General features: G+C 41.9%; 1 protein-coding gene across 5 annotated transcripts; it reads left to right on the top strand.

Annotated features, from left to right (window-relative positions):
• The first annotated feature begins 2653 nt into the window (after nucleotides 1–2653).
• Nucleotides 2654–23258, top strand: fam131bb (family with sequence similarity 131 member Bb). 5 transcript variants are annotated; one of them, XM_032518738.1, is made up of 9 exons: nucleotides 2662–2846; nucleotides 11826–11863; nucleotides 14205–14240; nucleotides 14663–14756; nucleotides 16496–16720; nucleotides 16897–17034; nucleotides 18067–18377; nucleotides 19188–19460; nucleotides 21757–23258. In XM_032518738.1, exons 1-9 carry the CDS (start codon nucleotides 2819–2821, stop codon nucleotides 21970–21972), a joined length of 1359 nt encoding a protein of 452 aa, XP_032374629.1. In that variant the 5' UTR covers nucleotides 2662–2818; the 3' UTR covers nucleotides 21973–23258. The 5 variants fall into 5 exon arrangements, with proteins under 5 accessions (XP_032374631.1, XP_032374630.1, XP_032374629.1 ...); XM_032518737.1 differs by having other exon boundaries at nucleotides 2663–2846; nucleotides 14663–14765; XM_032518740.1 differs by lacking the exon at nucleotides 14205–14240 and having other exon boundaries at nucleotides 2654–2846.
• The last annotated feature ends 1412 nt before the right edge of the window (nucleotides 23259–24670 follow it).

Genomic DNA, 24670 nt, shown 5'->3' with positions numbered 1-24670 from the left:
GGTTCCAATTAATGCATACAGTAACACACACTTGCAGCAGTTAGGTTCGGCAGAGCACAATATGAAGACAAGGGTATATGGGAAGTAGTGGGCAGTGACGAAGTGAAGGCAATAGGAATATTGCATCTTTTAGAGGAGTTTAACCGGTTGTTTTATTAATAGAAAAATGGTTTTCCAACCTTTAGAATGACTTTGAGGTGCAACCTACACAACAGCCAGGGGATGATCGATAGATAGTGACAGGTACATGAAAGTCACTGATTGCAGAAATGAGGTGTTTGTGTGTGTGTGTGTGTGTGTGTGTGTGTATGAGAGAGAGTGTGAAGGGGTCCACCTGAGATAATGTTAAACAGGGACTGCTGCATTCAAATTCAGCGCGGTATCATCACCCCGAATAGGAAAACAAGAGGTGAGCTGACGGGAAACCTAATAGGAGTAATCTGTGTCATGTGTTACATGCAGTTTTTTCTTGTTTTACATACATTTCACATAGAAATGTGTGTGTGTGTGTGTAAGAGTTGGTAAGGAGCGGACAAAGACGGTGAGAGGCAGTCATCTTTTTTAAATGGCCCATGTATCATGAGTTAGATTAGTGTCAAGAATTTCTTTCCTCTGTGGTTGACCTTGTCTCGCATGGACAGCCCATATCGTAGATCACCACGTTGTCACAAGCGTTCTGTTCTAGCTTTGATACAGAAGAATGTGCAAAGAAAGCAAGAGCCAAATATGGATTATGTTGACAAGGAACAACAGGGGAAGCAGGATATATACACCTAATTACCCAGTAATTTTTGCACAAGGCATGACATGCCTTGACGAGAAAGAGACTGACTGAAGGATTATAGGGACTCCAGACAGTGACTTAGACAAAGTAATGGGCAGATGGAGGGGAAATTGAGAGCCAGAGATGGAGACAGGGGTCGAAGACAATACAGTCAGTTTGCAATTACACATATCAGAGGAGAGTAGTTTTTCTTTTTTTTCTTCTTTTTATTGTTTCAGGGTATGTGAGCCAACAGCCCCAAGTGAAACAGGCTATAGCTTCATCTCCTCTGCCCAAGTGGGAAACCAACAGAAAGAGCTAACACACAGCTATATATAAACCCACAGTGGGGGTGGTCTTGATTGTGCATAATCTGTTATGTCTGGCTTTACCTTTTAGTGCTACATCACATCCATGCCTTTGCATTTTTTTTGTATTTATTTAATTCTTAAACTAAGTGATTAGATTGTTGTCTTTTTCTTCCATCCATTCTATAGTGCTAATTGTTATTGCACACAGCATCATATCCACACCTCTCCCGCACATGACTCAACTGTTCTTTGCTTTGCCTTCCCATCACTCCCCCCATCTGCCCATGACTTTGTCTCTCTGTCTTTCAATCTGCCGTGGTCTCTTCCACTCCGTCTTCTTTGCCCAGTGTATGTAAACAACAAAAACAAAACATGAGTGACCACACATGCACCCTCCACATCTCTTCAGTGTCCAGACTGCTCCTGTGTCCTTTTCTGGGCAAACACTAGAAACTAGAAAAACACACATGAATTTGTAATCAGCAAAGAGAGAGAGGCAGGGGGCTTCCCAGACAGAAGTAGAGGAGGAGTAAGAAGAGTCAGAAAGATAGAGAGATAGGAAATAAATAAGAGAAGTGTTAGTATGAAACTGAAGTGAGACAGGGGAATTTAGACAGAAGGTGTAGGTGTTAGAGATATAGATATACTGTAGATGCAAGTCAGAGAGAGAGATGTAAAAGAGCCACTCCTCTCATTTGTTTCTCCGGGGATGAGGGGATGGGGGGAATGAAAAGAAGGCAAGGGGATCAAACACAAAAAGAGGGAATAGAGGAAGATATGGGAATGTGAATGAGAGTGAATAGAAAGCAAGAAATAGGTGCAGAGAGGACTGAGGGGTGGATCAATACAGAGAGATGACATAAAAAGAGGTGGAGACTCAGCAGCGGCTTCGCTGTGAAGGAAAACCCTTGGCTGTTTTTTTTCTTTCAGGATTGTCTAATATTGGTGTATGTGCAGCATTTTTGTTTAATGATCAGTGTGAGGGAGGGAGTAGGAGGCGTGATTGAGGGGGAGATAGAGAGATGAAACCGCTGCAGTGCATTGTTAGGCTGAGCGCACACAGGAGAGGGAGACAGAGAGAATCCCCCATTTTAGCTCAACGATATTACGGCAGTGCAGAGATATCTACAACAATGGCAGCTCGGCACTTTAAGCATTGTGCTATTGATCTTGTAGTGGCAACCCAATTCACACACAGTCAATGCAATTGTTGTGTTAAACTTTCATTAGATTGATGGCTGAGGTTGTTTTGATCTTTCTCATTTACAAATGATCCAATCATATTGTCATTGTTAGTCCCAATAACTCAAATTGTTTAGGTTAATGTAATAACAGGGGTAAATTAGATTGAATATCTAATATTACATGTTTCACATTGGTGATATTTTTACCTATTATTAAAAGAGAAGATCATCTGTTTAAATAATGCTAATAATGCCTCCTTGCATCTTTACTTAGTCCCAATCTATTTCCCTCAAGCTATTAACTGGATCTCTTCTAAGACACTGCACCGGAGAGAGAGAGCTGGGGGAGAGTGGGGCGGGGGGGGGGGGGGGGGGGGGGGGAGAGGGGGGAGTGAGTGATCGAGCAAGCGCAGGAGGGAGAGAGAAAAAGAGAGAGCACAGGAAAGCAAGAAAAAGAAGCTAGAGCTGAGAGAAAGAGAGAGTCGCAGGCAGAAGAGGGAGAATGCGCGGTGTCTGGATAACACTTACACGCTTGTATCCAGGGCCTTTGTGAATACACCATGGGATGCATCGGCTCCAGGACACTGAGTAAGCCCCGCTTCTCTTCCCTCACTCATTGCGGGTTAGAGAGGGGGTTTGGGTGGGAGGCGGGGGGAGGAGGAGGAGGAGGAGGATGGGGAGCGAGGGTTTGTGTGGAGACTATGTATGGACAAGGCTTAATATACGTGTGTGTGTGTGTGTGTGTCTGTGTTTGTACGTGTGTATGTGTGTGAGGTGTTCGCTTCTCTTTCAGTGCAGTGTATGAAGGTGTATGGTCACAGAAGCTGTATACACAGTACACAGGCAAGATGTCAGAGACAATATGTGTTAAAATGCACTACTGTGTGTGTGGTTGCATCCCCCAGCTTCCTACTCCCCTCCCTTCCTCCTCCCATCTCTTGATTTATGATGCTGTTTGGCAGCATGTATATGTGTGTGAGTAGGAGGCAGAGAGGGATGGAGAGGAGAGGGAGGCGGGAGAGGGAAATACTGTGAGAGTGCTTATGTACAGGGCAGTATGGCTTGAAGAAAGAGAGGAAAAAGAGACAAGGGATAATGCCGTTTTACACATCTTGTTATTATTTGCATGAATAATAGGAATAGAGGAGGATGGAGACATGAGCAGCAGAGGAAGAATTTCGGTGGAGGGAGGGGGGAGACGGACGGATGGCAATGGAGAGAGGGGGAATGGGAGGGGCAAGTACGTGCAGGCGAGGGTGTGTGGGATTGATGAGAGTTTTCAGGTGAGGACCCTCCAGATAAACCCATAGATGACTTGTTAAGCAAGGACTATTGCTAAGTGGGGAAGGACTGGGTAGGGATTGTGTAAATAATCTTTTTTTTGGGGTTGTTTGAAGTATAAATATGTTGCAATGCATAGTCCGGTCCTGCATGTCTTAGTATGTAGCATGAATCACGCTCAAGGTAAGGTAAAAATGAACGCAGACTTCCTTCGGTGTTAAATATTGATGAACCACTTAGCACATCTGGCTCTTAATCATATTTGGGGGTACATTTTACATCACTCTGAAAAGGTCATAACCTTTCAGGAGTTCATGAATGTCAAAAACAGGTTACAGATTGGACCGCCCCCTTTTTTAACTAAATGAGAGGATTTTAAATATATCTAGAATATGAAAATACAGAAGAAAGATTACTTCAGCACATGACACAGTTAGTAAGGCAGGTGTGAACTGAATTTCTGCAGGAACAGGGTTACACTAGCTCAGGCCCTCCAGATTACAGTATTCGACACACTGTCAACACTCAGGTCAAGACAGGAGACCTTACAAAGCACAGCCACTCCAGCTGCTGGAAATAATGTGATTGAAGAGGACAGAAAGCTTTGTAAAGATGCTGCATTAATCTGATTGTGAGCCACCTGAATACTGATGCTCGTTTTTATACAAGTGATCAAAGAAGCTTAAGATTTCAATAAGGCTGCTGCAGTAATAGCAGCTTCTAATCAGGGATAAGTGATGAAGAGCTGTGATAAAGGAGAATATGTCAACATTCAAAATACACTGAAGGCTGTCAGACACATGTAGAAAAGATTGAACATCTACTTTAGGGAATATAAGTGTTATCCCAAGCTGTGTGAACTGTAATCTAACATGAATGCGAAAATAAGCAGTACTTAAGAGAAGGACAATCAGGTGTTTTCACGCAGCTCGTCTGTATTGTCTGTGATACTCTTGTAAGTATCAGAAATAGCAGCAGTCTACAGGCGATGTTGTGTTTATCCTGGGTGAGAATGGCTTTAGTGTGTGCTATTGATTGGCCTTCTCAACTGCAGTCCACGCTGCCAAGCAGAGATCAACAGGACTGGATCTGTCTGTATGGGAGTAGCCCTGATGTATTTGTCTGCCTTCCGGTAACACTATCTCTCCCTGCTCCATCATATCTGGTAGTGAGCTCCCTGGTCAGGCCGTGATGTCTGTTTGTACCCACACACTGCAGTAGTATGGCAAAAATCATGCCTCTCCGTGATAGATCTGTGCCCAGCAGGTTGAAAAAGTACATACTGCATAGTTTACTTTGTTTGGATGTGATAGGGGATGTGACACCAAAAAAAAACTATAGTGGCATCTTTTAGGAGTAGCAATACTAATAGAAACCTTTAATTTCTTCTTGAAGGACAACACTTTACCCTAGGTATCACTTATTATTAAAGGTCTGACAGTTTAAATATTATTTGAACAGAATCCCCAGATGTAAAAAAACCCTGAACAAAACTATGGGCCATACACTAAAATAATGCAGACAGTGAGGATAGTTGTTTATACTGTAGGTGTGTGTTTGCAGCTGTTAATACAGACCGATTTGGAAAAATTAAGGGCTGACATAAATACAAAGTTTTGGGTTAGTTTACTTTCTAAAAGTGCTGAAGGTGAAAGTTTCACCTTCAGCACTTTTATAAACTGCACTTTCAACTGTTTCTTTGCCAATAAAAGGTTCAGTCTTCAAAGAATCTACTGAAAAGAAATTCCTCATCATTTTGTGTTATGTTTTAAACAGACCCTTTTAACATCTGCTTTAGCCCAGCTGCCCTTCACCACCACTATAACTGGTTCAGGTGAAGACACACAGTGATGTACGGTTGGTGAGATGTCTGCATCCATCACCCCTTCAGAGAGCAAAAGGCCTTGAGAAGCAGTCGATGGGAGGGGCACATTTCTCTCCAGCTCATCAGCAAGGAAAAGGCGTTGAGATCTACTGCTAAATAACTACAGACTGTATTTGTGTCAGTGACTCAGCTTGTGTGTGCACGCACAGCTTATGGATGCTTCATTGACAGCAAATTGTCACTGCTTCCAAACATAGTGTTAGTAATTGTGTTACAGCACCATGATGTTGATCACATTTCTAGATGTAATGTAGATAATGCTATTATCCATAATTGTGCTAAAAGCTACACATCAGAAGCATTTTTCTGTATCCTGTTCCCAGGCTCTCTATAACTGTGAGTGCCGGAATCATTAATCGTGTGATAATTTAGGGCATTGTGTGCAGTGTGAAGATAACTGCTATAGGTCAGGCTGCAGTGGTGAAATTATAGATATGAATGTGGGGCATTATGAAAACTCTCACCTGTTTGTGATGCCTCTAAGCACTCTCTTCACTTTCTCTAAGTTGGCTTTGGTAAGGTGCCACACCACTGACGCAGCCTGCTGATTGAATAAGCACTAGTAGTTTTTGTATGTATGTACTGACTAAAATATGTTTGTAGCACAGAGTATCAAAAGTGTCAGGAGCTGAAAGCTAGCATCAAATATGTAGTCATATTCATACACTTATTTGCTTGTTATTTGATCTGATTGTTCCTGACTTAAATCACATTTCTGACCATTTTAAACTATTTAAGGTTAAGTACAGCAGCAGTGTGTTTAGACAACATTAAAATTAGCATTTAATATTTGAGAACTTTGACTTATTTTGTTATTATTTTGTTATTTTGTAAATGAAAAGGGATTTGCAGAAAAATAATGTTCATTTGTTGAAAATCATGCTTCTGTTTCTCAAAACATTGAAAACAATTATCATTTTGGTACCATGTAGCTATTTTCACAGTACCCAGATTATTTGTATGTATGTGTGTTTGCATTGACCTTTCAATGACCTCAAGTTTATATCCACCTTTTTTTGCTATTTTTAACTGCATGTAGGCCTATGTGTGGGTGTGATTATATTATAGGCACCACGGTTGCTTCACCACTTTGTCCCATCACTCTGTTTTTCCTAGTGCATTACAGAGAGGGATTCCCTGTCATTAAATTGAAAACCCAACACACCCTCTAACACCATGCCTTTACACACTGTCAGCCAACAACAGATACCATGTCCCACATTTGCCAGTTTGCAGTCTGCCTGTAAACTGGCAAATCTGGCAGACTGAAGCTGATTGATTGGCTTTGGTCCATGTTGGAAAAACCTTGTACACATGAACGCATTCAAGGTGAATGACTCAGTGATGTAGTGCCTCAGAGACAAGGGGGGACCTGATGACCCTTACCTGTGTGGGTGTGTATCAGCATATGTGTGTGTATTCACCCAAGGTCTCCAATGTAGCATGCATATAGCATAGAGTCTTTAACTACAGATGTATGTAAGTGCCTTTGTGTCATATTCTCAACTGTGTGCTATCATAACTTGCCTTGTTGCTGGATGCCAGGTTACAAGTCTGCATCATTATGGGAGAGGAATTGATTAAAATGTATATGTTTATGTATATGTGCTCACCCTTGTATCATTTTCAGCCTGTATGTGTAAGTAGGAGATCAGAAATAAGAGGAGTGTGTGTGGGCACATGATGGCAGGCATTTCTGTAAACAATGTGACTCAGCCACAGAGTGTGCCATGAAATTGAAACATAATGCCATGAAAGAGAGAATTCTATCCCTACAATTAGATCTCTCTGCATGTGTGTGTGGGGGGATTGATGTGCATTTGTGGATGCACTAAGCATTTGTGTGCAAACCAGTACTGGCTTGTCTCATTGTTATCGGCAGCTACTAAGTACTTCATTGCTGATAAAGAAAAAAGCCATCTTTTCAAAGACAGGAAGAATCCTTTGGAGCGAGCAAATAAAGATTTCCTGCATATAAAGTGCTGTCTGCTGTAACTGGTTGACTTTCTCCGCCTCTGCAGGTTTTCCTCCCTTTATCTAAACAGAATCACATTTTTCCATTTAGGTCTAAATATGCATTATGTATTTAGCAGGCCATTAGGATGTTTATGGAAGTTATCAGGTTGATGATGCTGGGCTGCAGCTGCTTGTGCCAAAATACTACATGCTGTAGTTTTTCTGTGTAACAATGACTGCTGTAACCTATTTACCTCAGTGATATCAGTGATGGAGATCTGCTCAGGATGGCAGCAACATTCATGCCTAAACAGATTAATGAGGCGTGTCAGGCCTGCTAATAGCAGGGACATGTAGATTGAGAATGCCATTTCACCAAATTAATGGCAGTAACTCATACTGTGCTCGAGTGCCTGTTTAAGTATATGTCAGAGTCCCTGCGTGTATGAGGATTATGTCCAGAAACACACTTAGCTCAATTATCCTCGACCAAACTCTCCCAACCACCTGAGCTCTTAGCTGTGTTCCTGCTTAACTCTGGAGCTCAGTAACCTGACATCTGCACATATTGCTGCAAAAGGGTTGCTATCCAAGCCTGTGCCCCATTGTGGCAACCAGCTTTACTGCAGCTGTCATGGTAAACAAGCACCAAACCCTCCCTGGTTCTGTGGCATGATTGCTGCAGGGCACTGGGAGTACAAAAAGACAGATGACGCTCAAATGTTTCCCACTTCAGCATGAGCCGTCAAGCCACTACAGTCAGAGCTGAAGTTGACAGTTCAGCCGCTGCAGATCTCTGGTTGTTCGTTTTGCACGGCCGCGCTGCTTCCTCTTTTTTTCTCCTCCATCTCCCTCACTCCTAGCTCCCTTTCTTGGCTGAGCTATGCCCGGCTCCCCTATGACCGCAGGAGGGTATTGAACGTTGCACCGCTGTTTGTGCAGTGGAGGAGGGAGAAAGAGTGCCAGGGGAAGAAAAGCTGGCTCAGAGCACTGTCATGTGCTCTTTTGTTGTTGCTGTTTCCTCAAGTAGGAATACTGCCTGCCTTCTCAGGAGCAGAATTACGCATTTGTTTACTGTGCTGCCGCGAGCTTCAGAGCATCACCTACCCGGGTGCAGAAATACAGAGCGTGCCATGGCTCACTGAGATCACTGATAATTACTACTGACCCATCATCTATAGAGATATTCGGAGAACTATAAACACAATGACAGCATGACATAGACATCCAAACCCTTGTGGCTCATTTAAAAAAATAGCACATGATTTGATGTAACCTCACATGAGGCAGTTACAAAGGTAGACACAATTTTCTGCTCCATTGCTGTGTAAAGGCCGGAGGGTTTCCTAGTGGTAGTTTGTACTGCTGCAGTCCAGAAAACTCTTGAGCCATATTGTGATTCATGTTGGGGGGGGGATGAGACAGCGACTAATCTACTAATTGGCCATAGAGGGTTGAAAGATGCAGAAGGGAAAGAAACTGAGGAAGAGAGAATTCATCCTCTGTGTCCCTGTGTATTATACTGTATGTTGCTGTAGGCCCAATGTATGTTGGTGTGCATATATATTCAGTTGTGTTTGCAGGGCAGATTTGAATCCAAATGGGAAAGAAATATGAAATACTCTCTCCCACCCAGGCAGAAAATGAGACATTTCTCTGTCTAACTATTATCAGCCCATAAGTAACCACTTCACACTGCACTCCACAGCGCCAAAAATCAAACATGCCTGAATAATCGTTCTGAGATCACATAGAATTTGTTTTTTATATAGCAAAAATAGCGCTTGAATATAAATGTGTCTACTGTCTCTGACGACAAGTCCTGATGCAAAATAGTTTCTTAATTTCTACAGTTTTTGCAACCATGGGCAGTGTAGTTGCACTTTAAATAATTGTTAATTTCTTATACTGCACTGTAACGTTTATTCTCGTATTTTATCTGTTTTTAGATTTGTAACTGTTTGAAACTGCTCTTTAATGTTTTATTAAAAGCACTTTGAATTGCCTTGTTGTTGAAATGTGCTATACAAATAAAGCTGCCTTACCTTGCCTTGTTGGGACTGGGCCAGGATATGTGTTAAACCGATAAACCCCACGCTGCCTCCAGTTTTGGGTTAAAAAATGTGTACTGTAGTCTCCAAGCAAAGCTAGCAGAGTGATGTTTTAAAGGCTTTGCAGGACACCCCTTGACTAGGAAATTGACTTTGACACATACAAATGGTGAAGTGTCCCTTTAAGGTCTATTTACCCTGGTAATGTACAACCAGAAAGCTATTTATTCATATACAGGAACTTTATGTACCTTCTGTGTATGCCCAGAGTTATTATGGGAAACACAAGGAACACACACTATAGCAAGAATGCACAAAGTGGGTTGAGAGAATCTAGGTCGAACTTAACAGGGAAACAAAACACTTGATCACTCCTGGAAGTATCTACTCATATGTATTAGAGATAGTTTATAATGATACTTGTACCATCTTTACAACACCTGCCATGCGAAGACCCCAGTTTTGAGTACTGTATTACCTGTAAAAATGAAGCAAGGTGGTCCTGATTCGAGGTTGGCACGCCCTTCCCAGTACTAGTAAATAAGGTCAATTTCTGGAATGAAGTCTGTCCCTCGTCTACTGCCCTTGCAGTGATCTGATGCGACTGGGTGGAGTGAGGGAAAGGGAAGGGTAATATCTGAGCCCAACAGAGACAGAGTGGAGCTGATGTTTCTGAATCACTGGGTCAGTGGGTCACAGACATCACTGGACATTCAGAGAGCCAACCACTCTCTGTTTTCTCAGAGCTGCTGAGGAATCGCTCATGATTGCCAAATGCAGCTGTGCAAAACGTGATTGGCTCAGCAATGCACACAGACACACACACACGCACGCACGCACGCACACTGATACAGATACAGGAGTGAGGCCCTCTGAGAGTTGTACACACAGACCCTCTGATACAGAGAGCAGGCACCTGGAGACTGAAGCTGTGTTTAAACTCTATTACCAGTACAGTCTCTCTAATTAAACTAATGTTTAATTAGGATTTGGACAGCCAGGAAAGAGGAGGGATAATAATGTTCATTTATCCAACAGAGAGCATCTATTTCAGATGACTCCTATCTGCAGTGTGTTGGGTGGATGGCTCCGTGTATGATCTCCCACTGACTCTTCATAGTGCATTAATAATGGAAATGCATGTGTCATTTACATTCAGAGGAAGTTCATTAAAAAAAGAAAGACTTTGGCGATTAGACTCCATTGATAGAGAAAGCATAGGCCCATATGGTCCTAAGTGTCTAGACTCCAGACTTGGGAGGTGGTGGAGTAAAGCCTGCAGGTGGTTGATGGGAACTCTCAGTTGAACATCCTGGGGGCAATGGTGGTGATGTAGTAAATCATAGTTAAAGGGGCTGAAAGGGACTGATCTCTAATATTTACACCAATCGGATTATTTGCCAGGAAGAATTTACCTAACATATAAAATTGGAGGAAGTGAGGACTGCGGGAAAACAATACGTGTTAACAGTCAGACGCTTTGTTCAACATTAAATACAAGCAATTGCAAATTAATTTGGTTCATATAGTATATCTGACATCAGAGAGGCTCTAATGCTCTCACATACGTCCCAGATGTGAATTAGAAGTGGGAAAGGTTTACAACTGTATTCATTTGTTTTCCTTTGGGAAAACATGTTGCAGAAACATTGACACACGTATATATTTACAAAATATTACAGATACTTCATGGTTTACTTAAAACACCCAAACTTTTTTAGCAATAGCAGTAATGATTTATCGGAGAGAAACTAACGCCCCCTCTATATCATTGTGGTTTAATGAGTTGTTATCCTGTGTTCCATGTGAAAACCATAAGTATAATTATTAAATATGAGTTTTTAGATTTCATTTTTCCAGTTGATGAAAACAGTATTAAGTTATTGTTTTAGTGTTTTGATTTTTATGATTTTTGTTTCATGTTTTATGTTTCTGGAGTGTGTTTATAGTTGTTGAGATATTACTCTTTTATTGGTATTATGACTCAGACATTCTATGATGCTTGGTTAGTATAAATTATTGTTAAGGGGAGCGATATTTAGTTTTGTTTTGTTTGTGTGTTTGCTGTTCTTTAAGTGGGGAGTATTTAAAAAAAAATGTCATAAAGAGGAAAAAAGAATAATTGTGAATGTAGAGACTTTGACATTGTGTGGGAAAGGGAAGTGCCAGAGATGATTCCCCCGTAAAGGAATAAAGGCAGAACAAGAGGGACAAAAATCTTACCTATTGAACTTTAGCCAAAGCTTAATGAATGTTAAGTTAGTAAATATTCTGTGGAGACGAGGCTACTTTTTTATTTGATTGAGAATTGAGTGAAATTAATTTTCGTCCTCTCTTCTCTCGCTCTCTCTGTCTCTGTCTCTCTCTCTCTATCTGTCTTTACCTTGCTCTCAGCGGGAGATGGCGTGCCAGTCCAGAAGGATGGGGAGCAGGTAAGTCTTCAGCAGTCTCTCTGGCTCATTCTTCTTAACTTCCTCTGTCAGTGGACTGTTGCCACTCCACCCGAGGAACCAACATGACTGCTGATTTAAAAAACAGTTTCACAGGCAGCTACACGATGAGCTGCAGCTCACCACACTAGCTCTCTGTAACTCAGGGTTCCAGTGCTTCTGCTATGGTAGATTAGTAAAGTAGCGCACACATTATGTCAGTGTCAGTTGCTTAACTTCCACTACACCTCCCCACCCATTAGATGGGGATGGCGTAGCTGGAAAACAATCGCTGGTTTGGTTGGCTAATTCCTGTTGCTATGGCGTCTGTTGCTTGTCCATCTAACAAAGTCACTGCTTAGTTCTGGTTCAATGCAAAACAGCAGTGCCATCCCTCTCTCATTTGCCAATTTCTTACACACCATTACTATCTGCTTTTACCTATCCTCTCCTCTCCTGTTGCTTTACAGATACTGTGCTCTAAAACTGATCCCTCTGAGACAGGGCACAGGAGAGGGGACCATTAAATGCACTGTGGACTGATTCCATAATTTATTTATGCATATTGCCCCAGAATGCCCCTCAGTCCTATAGAGAGCAAAAAAAACACCACACACGCACACACACACACACCACGCGCACGCACACGCACGCACGCACGCACGCACGCACGCACGCACGCACGCACGCACGCACGCACGCACGACACGCACGCCCCGCACGCACACACACACACACACACACACACACACACACACACACACACACACACACCACACACACACACACACACACACACACACACACTCCCGATAGCCTTAGTCCCCTGCATTATATTATAGCAAAAGAAGGAGTGAAGAAAAGAACGGAAAGAGGCTGATGCATGCAGCTGATGAAATTGTGATCACCACCCTGGTAGTCACTCCCTCATTATGTCATTCAGCATTAAATTACTTAGTATAGTCCTTAAGTACAATTTGTATGCACTGATTGTAGGGAGGGAAGGAATGGAAGCAGGAAGGCCAAAGCCAATGTTTAAACTCAAATAGTTTGACATGTTGTGAAATAGCATTATTCACTTTCTCACAGAGAATTAAATAAGAAGATTGATACCACTCTCATGTCTGTACAGTACACATGAAACTACAGTGAGCAGTTAACTTAGCTTAGAACGAAGACAGCTAGCCTGGCTTTGTCCAAAGACAACATTATCTACCTAATAGCACCTCTAACGCTTACTAATTAACACACTATATCTTTTTTTTGTATCTGTACAAAAACTGAAAAAAACGTGCTTTTTATAGGGTTTTTATCCCAGACTTTTTCTTGGCAGTGTGCAGACACTTCCTGGAGTCTTTTCTGCTTGCCTAGAAAGTGGTGTGCATGTTGCTTTCTGCTCATCCAGCTTCAGGTACACCGTACTAACATGAGAGTGCTGTCATCCTCCCAAGATGTCATATTATTTCTTTGAGTAAAGTAACACAGCTAGGAAAATAATTAACTCAATTCTAAGAAAAATAAAATTGGAGGGGATAAGGGCTATGTGTGATAGCCTACATGTGAGATGTCGGGGACCAGTTTATTTACTCATTTATTTCTGCTTATCCTCAAAATGTCTGTGCAGAGCGACAGGACGGTGGAAACATTTCGGCAAAGCCATTAACTCACTAGTGTCCCAGGTCTAGTTAGTTTTGGATAGAGAAGAATGCTTTGGCAGCTTTGTCCCCAGCATCTACCCTCACACACACCACACACACACACACACACACACACACACACACACACACACACACACACACACACACACACACCACACACACACACACACACACACACACACACACACACACACACACACACTCCCGATAGCCTCAGTCCCCTGTCTTTCAGCATCATCAGATACCATTCAACACAGCACTGACATCTCTCTCACTCACACACACCGCTTGCTTTTTACATGTTTTTGGCAGCACATGTAACCAGAGAGGAGACTCATTCATCCGTAGCATATTCACTCTGCTATACATAACTAAGCAAAGATACTGATCCCTGTTTAATTCCCTCCCTTCTCCCTGTCATTCCGGTCCTTGACTCTTGCCTTCCTTGTCCCTGGAAAATCCTGTCTGTCTATCTACCTCCCTTCTTCCCTTCTCCCTTCTCTTAATTTCTCTTCCTCTGCATGTCCAATGTGCAATCCCCCCCTGTCCCTCCTTTCTTTGTTTTCTCCCATTTCACCTCCCGTGCACGTCAATGTTCTCTCTCTCCTTTCACTCTCTATACTCTTTCCCCCTTCTTCTTTACCTCTCCTCCTCCTATGTCTCCTACTTCTATTTCTCTTCCTCAGCATGGACGTTCAGAATTTTCATGGGAAGGAATCAATGTAAGTGTTGTGACCCCATTCCTTTGGCCTACTACTTTTCTTCCACTATCTATTTGTTTCTTTCACCTGTTTTACTTTAACTCACCCTACAGCCATGAGCTCTTTCCCCCTCACCCCCCCCCCCCCCTTCACCTTGGCCTTACAGTTGATCTCTTGCAGGTTATCGTAGTGGTGCACAGTAGTGAGCACAGTCAGAATGGCTTACTGGTGCAGCATAAAAGAGTACACAGTTAACTTGGAGTCAGGTTTTGGGTAATACAGATTTTATCTTTTGTATTAACCCAGCATTTCCATCACTTCTCTCCACTCACCCCTCTCGAACACACATTCAATGTCTTTGGGCACCCTGTCACACTTCCCATACTATCCTTTTCTCCACGCTTTTCCCCCTTCCTCCATCCCTCTCTCTTCTCTCCCTCTAGCTGTCTATGGAAGACACCACGTCAATTCTGCCAAAGCTCAAGAGGAACTCAAATGCTTACGGCATCGGGGCTCTGGCTAACGCTTCTCTGTCAGGTGTGTCAGGTGTGTGTCTGTGCTGTAACTGGTAAACCGACCCCATGTTGGCTCGGCCCTCAGTGGGCGCTGGAGTCGAGTCGACATGGTACCCGAAATGGGTTTCCCTGTATCACTTCCTCTCCACACTGTCATAACACACGTCAATGGCTTCTGCTGAGTCATTGATGGAATGAATTCAGCCTGAAAAACACACACACACACACACACACACACACACACACACACACACACACACACACACAAACACACAGCGTGCATCATCATATAGCTTGTTGCTCTAAGAAAAGGTGAGTAGTGAGTGGGAAGTGTAGTTTTTTATGTTAAGTGGTTGTGAAACTGTTTTGTCCTGAACAAGTATCAGTATGGATGTTTTGAACCGTGTAAAGTGCTGTGTGAAACAGAGTTCAGTGCAGTCCAGTGCAGTGATTTTGGTTTAACCCAGCTTTTGTGTGAAGTGCAGTTTATGTGAGTGCAGTGAAATGTCTTACAGTAAGTGCAGTGCAGCTGCTGCACTATGTGGTGTGGTACAGATTTGCCCTGTAATTTATTCCTTTAATTTATTCATAAATCTCATCTCCATGCGCCACCATCAGAGTTAATCCAACAACCAGTGATTTACAGTACGTGTCATCATGTGTTGGTCACATTAAATATCGAGCACAGCCATTGTGCAGATAGCAGCGTGGTAGCAGTAAATTTATTTCTTCTTTAAAAGATGTCTGTTCTGCAGTGTTTGTATAAGTCCAGTTCTAAGACTGACAGTGAGGAGAAAGAGAGCAAGTTTCTGCTTACCCAGCGCAGCTTAGCAGAGGTGTAAAGCTATCATGTCAACAAGCCAACCTCTCATTACTCATGCCACACAGCCACCTCACCCCAATTAGCTTATTCCATCCCATGATGCACCGTTGTCAAACAAGACACATCCATTCCCTCCTCTCCTTCTTGTAGCCCATACGGGCGATGGCTTAGTGTCATTAAACACATGAACATCACCTCCGCAACCATTTAGCTATTCTTGTAATCCATGTTCATGACGACAGAAATTAAACACATATAAATAGTAGGATTGGACTGAACATGTGTTTCTAAACTGGTTTATTTGCTTTGTTGAAGCTGCCAATATATATATATATATATATATATATATATATATATATATATATATATATATAATATATATATTATTAATTGACCATTTTGGTATATACATAAAATATACATAAAATGCGACAAAACTATAATCATATATATCATATACTTTACCCACTTCTGGTCAGCTTATATGGTAATTATTAATCACACAGTAAAGATGTAATTGATTGAACAGCATCATATTTGAGGAGAACAACACTGACTGTCCAATTATATCCTCCCACACCAGTTTAGTCCAACCCTACTGGATATCCATAGTTTCATAAGCCATAACCGCATCCATGACCAAACAACAATTACACACTTGATGATAACATGTCTATCTTATGTATGTCTCTCTCCTCTTTCTTTCTGTTTGTCCATCCATCTACCACTTTATCTCCAAACAACAAAACTTCTACTTTACTTTCTTCTCTATCTACCCACAACTGCTGTATCCCTCAACTCCTCTCATCACCCCTGCATCAACCTCTCATCTGTTACTTCTAATTTCTTTCACTTCTTCACTTTCTTTTCACTCACTTGCAATTCTCATCCTCCCTTCATCTGCTCCCTCCATTGTTTCATGTCTTCTCCACCACCAGGTGTCAGTCGCACTATGAAGGAGAGAGTGACCAAGCCCACAGCCATGGCCCAGGGTCGTGTTGCTCACATGATTGAATGGCAAAACTGGGGCATGAGTACGGTGGGTCCCGGGGGCGTCCCCCTGCCCCGCATCACTACCCAGGAGCGGGAAAAGGAGCGGCGGCTGGAGAGCGACGCCTACAGTGACCTTAGTGACGGAGAGAAGGAGGCTCGATTCACTGCAGGTTGGAAACACACACACACACACACACACACACACACACAAGAACAGGCGCTCAACAGAGCCTGTTTTATCATCAGCAGAATGATTTGCTCTTCACCTCACTTTGTGGGATTTAGCCAGTTATTCAGCTAATGAAATATAATGCAGGTCCTCACAATGATCCTGGCTTGTCTTCAGGTATCCTGCAGCAGTTTGCGATCTCAGAGGCTACACTCATGGCCTGGGGATCGATGGATGGAGATAGCCGGTCGGGCTCAAACCAAGGCAGTGTGGCTCATCTGAGCGAGATCAACCAGGAAAGCATCACCAGTCGAGGTAAATGATCACACAGAACTACAAATATGACTGCAGATACATTTTCAAAGTAGCCTATGTTGCAGAGTAATCTCTGTGTGTGTAAGCTAAATCGTGTTTTATGACGGATTGACAACATACTATAAGAAAGTTATCATACAGCATTTGAGGAGGAAATATTAAGATCTGTTACTTAAGTAATTGTAAAAAAAAAAAAAAACAGTGGTGGAGCAGTGTTATTAGCAAAATATACTCAAAGTTCAAAATGTGCAGCAGGAAAAAAAACTATCAATGTAATTATACTAATATTGCTGCTTAAGTACTGTGCATGCAGGATTTAATGTTGTAGCTGGTTAGGTAATTGAATCCAGGCAGCATTAAAACAGCTGTGTCAAATAAAAGTGTTTGTATAGTTGCAGAAAAGCAACTTGCAGTATAGCATGTGTCATGTTGCTCTCTCTCCAGGCTGGAGAGGAAGCTCATTATTAATTTCACATTTTCCAACATGGAATGTTGGAAGGTAAAACCAAGACACAGCATCTGTATAATGATTTTGTTATTCATCTAGGAGAGCTTCTGCCATTGTCACACATATTCAACCAATATGGAGATTTTTTTTCTGCAGTGAGTTTTTTAAATTTAAGTTCCGGACAAACCTCCTTATTCTGACCAGCCAGATCAAACCGAAACGGATTTGGTCTGCTGGGCTTCCAACTCTTCTTAATTGTATGATAACAACTGAAACCAGATTACCCAAAACACAATTAAAAGGTTAATTTGCTGGTAATTTGAGGCGGGGTAATTTAGCAACTTAAAATGAAATAAAATCCTGATGTTTTACCAGTGTTCGGGATTCAGTTCTTGCAAGTTCCCAGTTAAAACCAAACAATCAGCAGCAGGATTTCCCTGGTTTTATATATTGATATATATTATAAAGTTCCTCTTATCAGGTTGATTCAATCTGTTAAAATTTGACCAAAACTCTATCATAACATCTTCCTGTTACCAACACTTGTATCATTACCTCTAATTTCCCCCTCCCATTTTTTCCAGATCAGATATTGCACCACTCCTCAGCAGAGGTGTGGCCTCACACATATGTCTCCCAGGGCCACTACTGCCTCTCCTCCTCTGATGCCTGGGAGCCAATCAGCAACGATCCCTCTGGCGTGGCGTCTCCCCCTGCTGGCTCCTACGTTATGGGGACTGATGGGTATGACGGGCAGGCAGCGGCTCACTTTCTGTCGCAGCAACAGCAGCAGCAGTACACTCTCCAGCAGCAGAATCAACTACAACAGCTGCAGCAGATCCATCAGATCCAGCATTACCAGCAACAGCAGCTTCTGCAGTATCAGCAACAACAGGTGGAGTCTCACTTCTGTGGGTGTGACACAGAGGTGTAGCCCCTGTGAGAGAGAGATATATTTAGTATGGGAGCTAGTTTACTGTTGCATGTCCAAGTCACTCTAGTTTTTTTTTAAACAACTAGATGGACGTAGAAATCAGTCACATCATTGGTTTTCATGTTGAGTCAAGTTTACTCTTGACCTTGGGAATAATAGTTTGACAAAATTATCTTTTTTTAGTTTTTCATTATTTTCATTAAGTCTTGATTTTCACCCAATTACTTTGATAATTTGGCTGATAAAACACTTTATTTTATAGTTCCATAGTTTCTTGTAATTTCCTAGAAAGAAACTGACATTACTCAAAACTAGTAATACGATTCCTAGAAAAGATAATGTCATTTGATAATAATTATAGGGAATGTTTGTCACCAATTAAACATATGCAGTATAGAGGGAATTAATATTGAATTTGGTTTAAATGGAACATTGCTTTCCATGAATTGATTTACAGAGTAAATTATTCTGTACATCATAATATCAGCACAACTATTTAAAAACATTAGTTCAGGCTTCAAATTTTAAGTTGGAGCCAAAATTAAATGATAAGCCTAAATGTCAGTGCACAAAGAAAAGCAGTGTTGATCACCAGCACAGTCAGACAGACGTATACTGTAAACAGTTTGCTGTATTGCCTTCTTCTTGGCTGCGTCTTTGTGTATTTTGTCAAGCTGATTGATGCTGTGTCACGTCTGACTTGACAGTTTGTCATGGAGAGACTCAGATCACAGCTCTGCCTCTAACGCTTCCTCATCCCCCTGTTTCTAGTCGCTGGAGCAAAGGTTGCACAGTGCCAACCACTCTTTGCAAGCGACGCCCAACAGCACCATCCACAGCCTGGTCCATCCCGTTCACCCACCATTGGTCGATCTGTGGAACACGGGGCAGATGGAGGCCTATCAGACAGACGCTGGAAGCTACATGGGTGTGGCGGCAATGGTGGAGCCCAGCCTCTGTGTTCCTTCTGGAGATGACATGGGAACAGAACACTCCCCACTACTGGAGCAGCAGGAGGAGGAGGAGGAGGAGGAGGTCGTCAAGGTAAGGTGAACGTAGGGTTTGATTACATAAAATTACCTACTCAGCAACTAATTAAAAGGGGCACTTCACTTATCTACTCAGCATGTTAAAGGTCCCATGACATGGTGCTTTTTGGATACTTTTATATAGGCCTTAGTGGTCCACTAATACTGTATCTGAAGTCTCTTTCCCAAAATTCAGCCTTGGTGTAGAATTACAGCCACTAGAGCCAGTCCCACAATGAGTTTTCCTTAGGATGTGCCATTTCTGAGTCTGTAGCTTTTGAGGAAGGGGCAGGGGGGCGGAAGGTGGCGGCTGGGGGTGTGGCCTTGACCAACTGCCATTTTGCTCTTTTGAAAGCCGTGATGTCTCTCTCTCATGGCAGGGCCAAATTCTCTGGGTGGGCAAAGCAGAGAAAGGGGAGGTAACCTTGCGCCTTATGACCTCATAAGGGGTTAGATTCCAGATCGGCCCATCTGAGCTTTCATTTTCTCAAAGGCAGAGCAGGATACCCAGGGCTCAGTTTGCACCTATTGCCATTTCTAGCAACTGGGGGACCATAGACAGGCTGGGCAACTCATATTAATGTTAGAAAACCTCATAAAGTGAAATTTTCATGCCATGGGACCTTTAAAACACTTGGACAGATGATGTATTTTGTGGCTCTGGAGGAAGTTTTCCAAAGTACAGAACAAAATATCTCTGGTGATGTTAACAGAAAGCCTGTGTTACAAACAAGGGGTGCAGGGAGGGTCTAATGAAACATAATTATGATATGCATTATGGGTATTGTAGGATCCAGAGGTTTTGGAGCTTGATCAAGATATCTCAGGCCTCTGTTGCCACAATTGTAATCTCTTCAAGCAGATATGTGCATATGAATGCAGAATCTGTAGGCAATGGGACAACATTTTGGTATTTTGAGTACTATTGATCAATCACATTTGAGTGGGTTTGGTTTGGTTGCATACAGGTAAACAGGCCATGTGGAAAGCAAAAAAGGCGGAACACATTGGCTACAATGCAATTTTGGAACCCATCGGCTATTTTCTGACAATGATTTCACTTTTTTTTAGCTTTAAAAAAAAATCTGCATTCATATGCAGATGTCAGTTTAAAGAGATAAAGCCTTTATGCCGAGCCTATGCCGTAGCCTTAGGTAAGTGGCCTACGCTGTTGTGAGGATTTATACTTTTGCGCTGGTGTGTCTGCACCCATCTAGCGTATCTCTTTAAGGGAATAACAGAGTTGGTGTGTGTGGGTAGTGTGTGGTTAAACAAGAGAGTTATGGGGAGCAAGAAACGACTCCTGCGGTGGAGACGGAGAAACAAAGGGTTTTCCCTGTGCTTTCTGACCACTGTCAAAAAGCTGTTGCAAAAAAGTTAACCCTCTCTTCTATTTCATGTTGTTCACAGAGAAGGAGAAGCCAGAAATGAGTAGGAGGAAATGTTCTACAAAGCCATGACCAAGTGGACCAATCACAGTTGTTGTGAAGTTATATTTCTGGGGAGATGCATGTCAGGCTATGGCAAAGGGTTTGGCTGAGGTTTCGTATATACGTGTACCAAAATGCGTACCTACGGCGTTGAATCAATGCAGAACTATAAATCAGGCTCTTGCCTAAAGGTCATCTGGAGCTAAAACAACAGAAAATATCAATGTTTGTCTATTGGTTTTCTTTTTTCTTGTGAGTCCCCCAACTTTATGGAAATGCATCAAACTTTTCATCAGCTGACTCAGACATCTTGGAAGCTGAAGCTTCCTGCACGCACCAACAAGGAACAGTTTGTGACTATGATTTAACAAACCAACAACAATGGTCACTAATCAAATATCCATTATGGTCAACTAAATATCAACTGCGATGGATTAACCATTTGAAGCAAATCTGGGAAGTCTTTTCCAGTTGATCCTCACACTCTGCTGGTTGTCTGAAAGATGGGAAATCAGTCTACAAACCTTTGGAAGGCAGTTGCCAACACTCTTGTTTTTTGGTTACCTGTTTTTTTTGGGCTTTGACAGAGGGGGGGTAAGCCAGGGAGCGAATACTTTCTGTTGACCGCCGCACTAACGCACTATATCTAGACAAAGTAATTATACATTTGATAACAGCAGTATTAGTTGTATTTTACGTGTGGAGGAATAAATCATTGCAACACAATGTTGCGCGTGTCACATTGTTTTTATGTATCTCTGTGTTTAGTCCCTTGCTGCAGCACTTTGATGGACTGCTTACAGACGCAAGATGGACCCTTACTTATACTTTGCGGTTTAATTAATAATGTTAACTGAACTTTCTGTGTGTCTTGTCTGTCAGGAGGAAGAGATAACAATGTGCATGGAGCCAGAGTTGGCCTCGTTGACTCCGCCCACGCAACAAGGGGATGCCTCTGGTGGCAGTAGTCCGGGGCAACCGCCGGCAGAGCCAATCACAGAGCGGAAGTCCTCCGATGTCACCTCCAGCCTCATTCAGAGGCTAGAGAAGGAAGAGGAAGAAGGGCAGGGGCCAGCTGCTTCCATGGCAAACAACTGAGTACCTGGCTTGTCAAGAGACAATTATAAACTGACCTGGGAGTCAGCAAGGAATGAGCGTAATAATACAATATATATCCATTAATCTGTTCCTTTTCAGGTATCAAAAACAACTTTTTGGTTGCGAGATGAATTCTTCAGAATGGTAAAAAACTGATTTGGAGATGGACTCAAATGAGACAAAAGCTGATGCAACAAAGGACACCTATTTCTTTGTAAGCCTTACATCCCAAAGGTAATTGAAGAGAGGAGGGTGGAGAAACTGAAGAGGAGGAGGCTAAAAAGGAGGAGGAGCACTAACTGAATGAGACATTTTCATCAGGATAATGAAACCACGTTGAGATGAAGAGGAAGGGAAAGAAAACATGCATGCTTTTATGAAGACAAACAATTCGACCCTGTCATCGTCGTATAATAATAATAATAATAATGATGAAGAATCTACCATAATAACACATTATAATAAGAATAATTTTGTAACAAAGCAAAAAAAAACAACAACAAATCTATGTATAAGTGTATGATAAGATATAATAGTTTTCCTATGGGAGAACTAATCTGTTTACAGCTGTTACTCAACATATTAGTGTTTAATCTAATTCATTTCCCTGTTGCATCCAACACATTGTACACACGTGTAATTAAAATTAGGTTCAGAAAATGTCAGCATTTCAGTGAAATGCAGATTATCCTTCTAAAATAAATTCTTCTATGATGTTGTGGCACCAGGATGCCCGAGGCACAACCCAGGGACAGGCCTGTCCTGCTGACTGCACTCATTAAACTGCACAGATAAGGATTGTACTGTAAGATAGTGGGCTTCCTACGGTCTCTCTGTATGCATGTTTCTTCAGAGCACTATGGAGTACTTGTACTATAGAGCACTGTATAGACTTTGCACTGATCCATAGTATCCCAGGTGGGGCCACAGTGGGCCCGCAGTGAGTTTCATTAGAGAGAAATAAAGACAGAGCAGTATAAGCAAATCTCTTTTGCACTGATGCAATCCAACAGATCAGAGGTTGCCTTTGGACTGTTGACGGTAGCCAGTTCCGACTCTGACAACCAAAACCGAGCCACTTGACAACACAAACCCTCAGCTGCTTTTCTTTTTTCTCCATAGACCTAGTCACTACAAAACGAGGATGCTAACTACTATTTGAATGTACTGGAAGACAGACAGCAGTACATAAGTACATTTTATTTGTTATGTCTCCTCATGGTCCACATGGGAAAGAGTCAAATGCTTTCTTAAGAAACAAAGATAAGTCTTTCAACATGTGGGAGGGAGCTGTTGAAAATGGATTCACTCCTGGCTCCACCCCACCCCCCCCCCAACACGCTTCCACACACACACGCTTCCACACACACACACACACACCACACACACCACACACACACACACACACACACACACACACACACACACACACACACACACAATCTAATTGTAACCAGCAACAGGCAGACAAAACACTGGCATCCCAACAGACCAGTGTCCGCTCTGTCGTATCGATGTAAATAGTCTAAGTATATAAAAATTGCCTCTCACTTACAGTCAGAACTGTTCTAGTACAGTATGATTTCTTTATTTTTTTACACCTCTCAGTCCCACTTTATTTCGGGATTGTGCTCAAGCTTACAATTTAGGCGTGAATTTAGTTTTAAAATGAAACCGAGGAATGTTTGTCTTGAGCAATCATTTAAACTTGAGTGTTTTATCCGGTGAATTCATCAGTCAGGGAATCAAAGACGAGCAGTAGTACTAGTTTTTCTCTGATGGGGAGTACTTTCTCTTCTGACTTTGATGATTGTGTGAGAAACTTTTAAGATAAACAAAAGAAACATTCGGTTTATTGACTTGAATGAATTTATTTATTGATTGATTGCTTCTTTATGCAATGTTGGGGACAATGTTTATTTTTCTACTGACTTGTTAAACCCCTTCCAGTAGAAGTTAGAATAGTTGTCATGGTTGTAAAGCCATCTTGTTTTGGTCTGGTTTTGAGCACTTTGCACCAAGAAAAACAAACATGCTTAAAAGATTAGAGATGGATAGTTTGGCAGCTCTCAATTCTAAATAAATCTATCATCATTTTTGTTTCACTACAAGAATCCCTGTTTAGTAACTCATGAAAACGAGGGCTCAAAACTGCAAACAGAATGTCTTTACACAGTGGCACATATTCATTTATTTATTGAACAATTACTTGGTGGGGAGGAGTGATGTGACATCTTGCACGGAGTCTATCATTTCATGTAGGTACCAACCCTTGTGGGAGCAGTATCTTTTTTTATGAGTCAATTTTAAAGACATCATGTGGTGGAAAGACTACCGCTTTAGATTTGTTGATGGTATAAACTGCAAAGCTAATTTGGGTTTGACTATTTGCTAAAAAAAAAAAATAGAGAAAGATATTAGTTTGTTTGAAATGGACTTGATAAAAAGACACTGCTTCTTGGGTTATTTTTTGCTTTTTTTTTGTTTGTTTATCAAAATCTCAATGAATGAATAAACTAACAAGAAGCCAAATATATTATGTAGATGTTAAGGTTTACTGATCACATCTTTGTTAACTGACTGGTTTGCAATTGAGTTCCTCTTTTTGTATAATTCTACTGCCATCTTCAAAGAGTTACAGTAACTTTTCTGCAGGCATGACGCTCAAAATCTGCTTCTGATTCTCTGCCTTTCTCCT

This window comes from Etheostoma spectabile, chromosome 6 (assembly GCF_008692095.1).
Source record: "Etheostoma spectabile isolate EspeVRDwgs_2016 chromosome 6, UIUC_Espe_1.0, whole genome shotgun sequence".
Classification (NCBI taxonomy): domain Eukaryota; kingdom Metazoa; phylum Chordata; class Actinopteri; order Perciformes; family Percidae; genus Etheostoma; species Etheostoma spectabile.
The sequence above is the reverse complement of the archived record's forward strand: the minus strand, read 5'-3'. Positions and strand labels throughout refer to the sequence as shown.

What these genes read in the sequence shown, in the direction of transcription:
- fam131bb (XM_032518737.1), top strand. Translation starts at nt 2,819, where the DNA reads ATGGGATGCATCGGCTCCAGGACACTGA. An exon ending in TTTCATGGGAAGGAATCAAT is followed by an intron (nt 14,241 to 14,662) that starts GTAAGTGTTGTG and finishes CTCTCCCTCTAG; the next exon opens with CTGTCTATGGAAGACACCAC. An exon ending in GGAGGCTCGATTCACTGCAG is followed by an intron (nt 16,721 to 16,896) that starts GTTGGAAACACA and finishes GCTTGTCTTCAG; the next exon opens with GTATCCTGCAGCAGTTTGCG.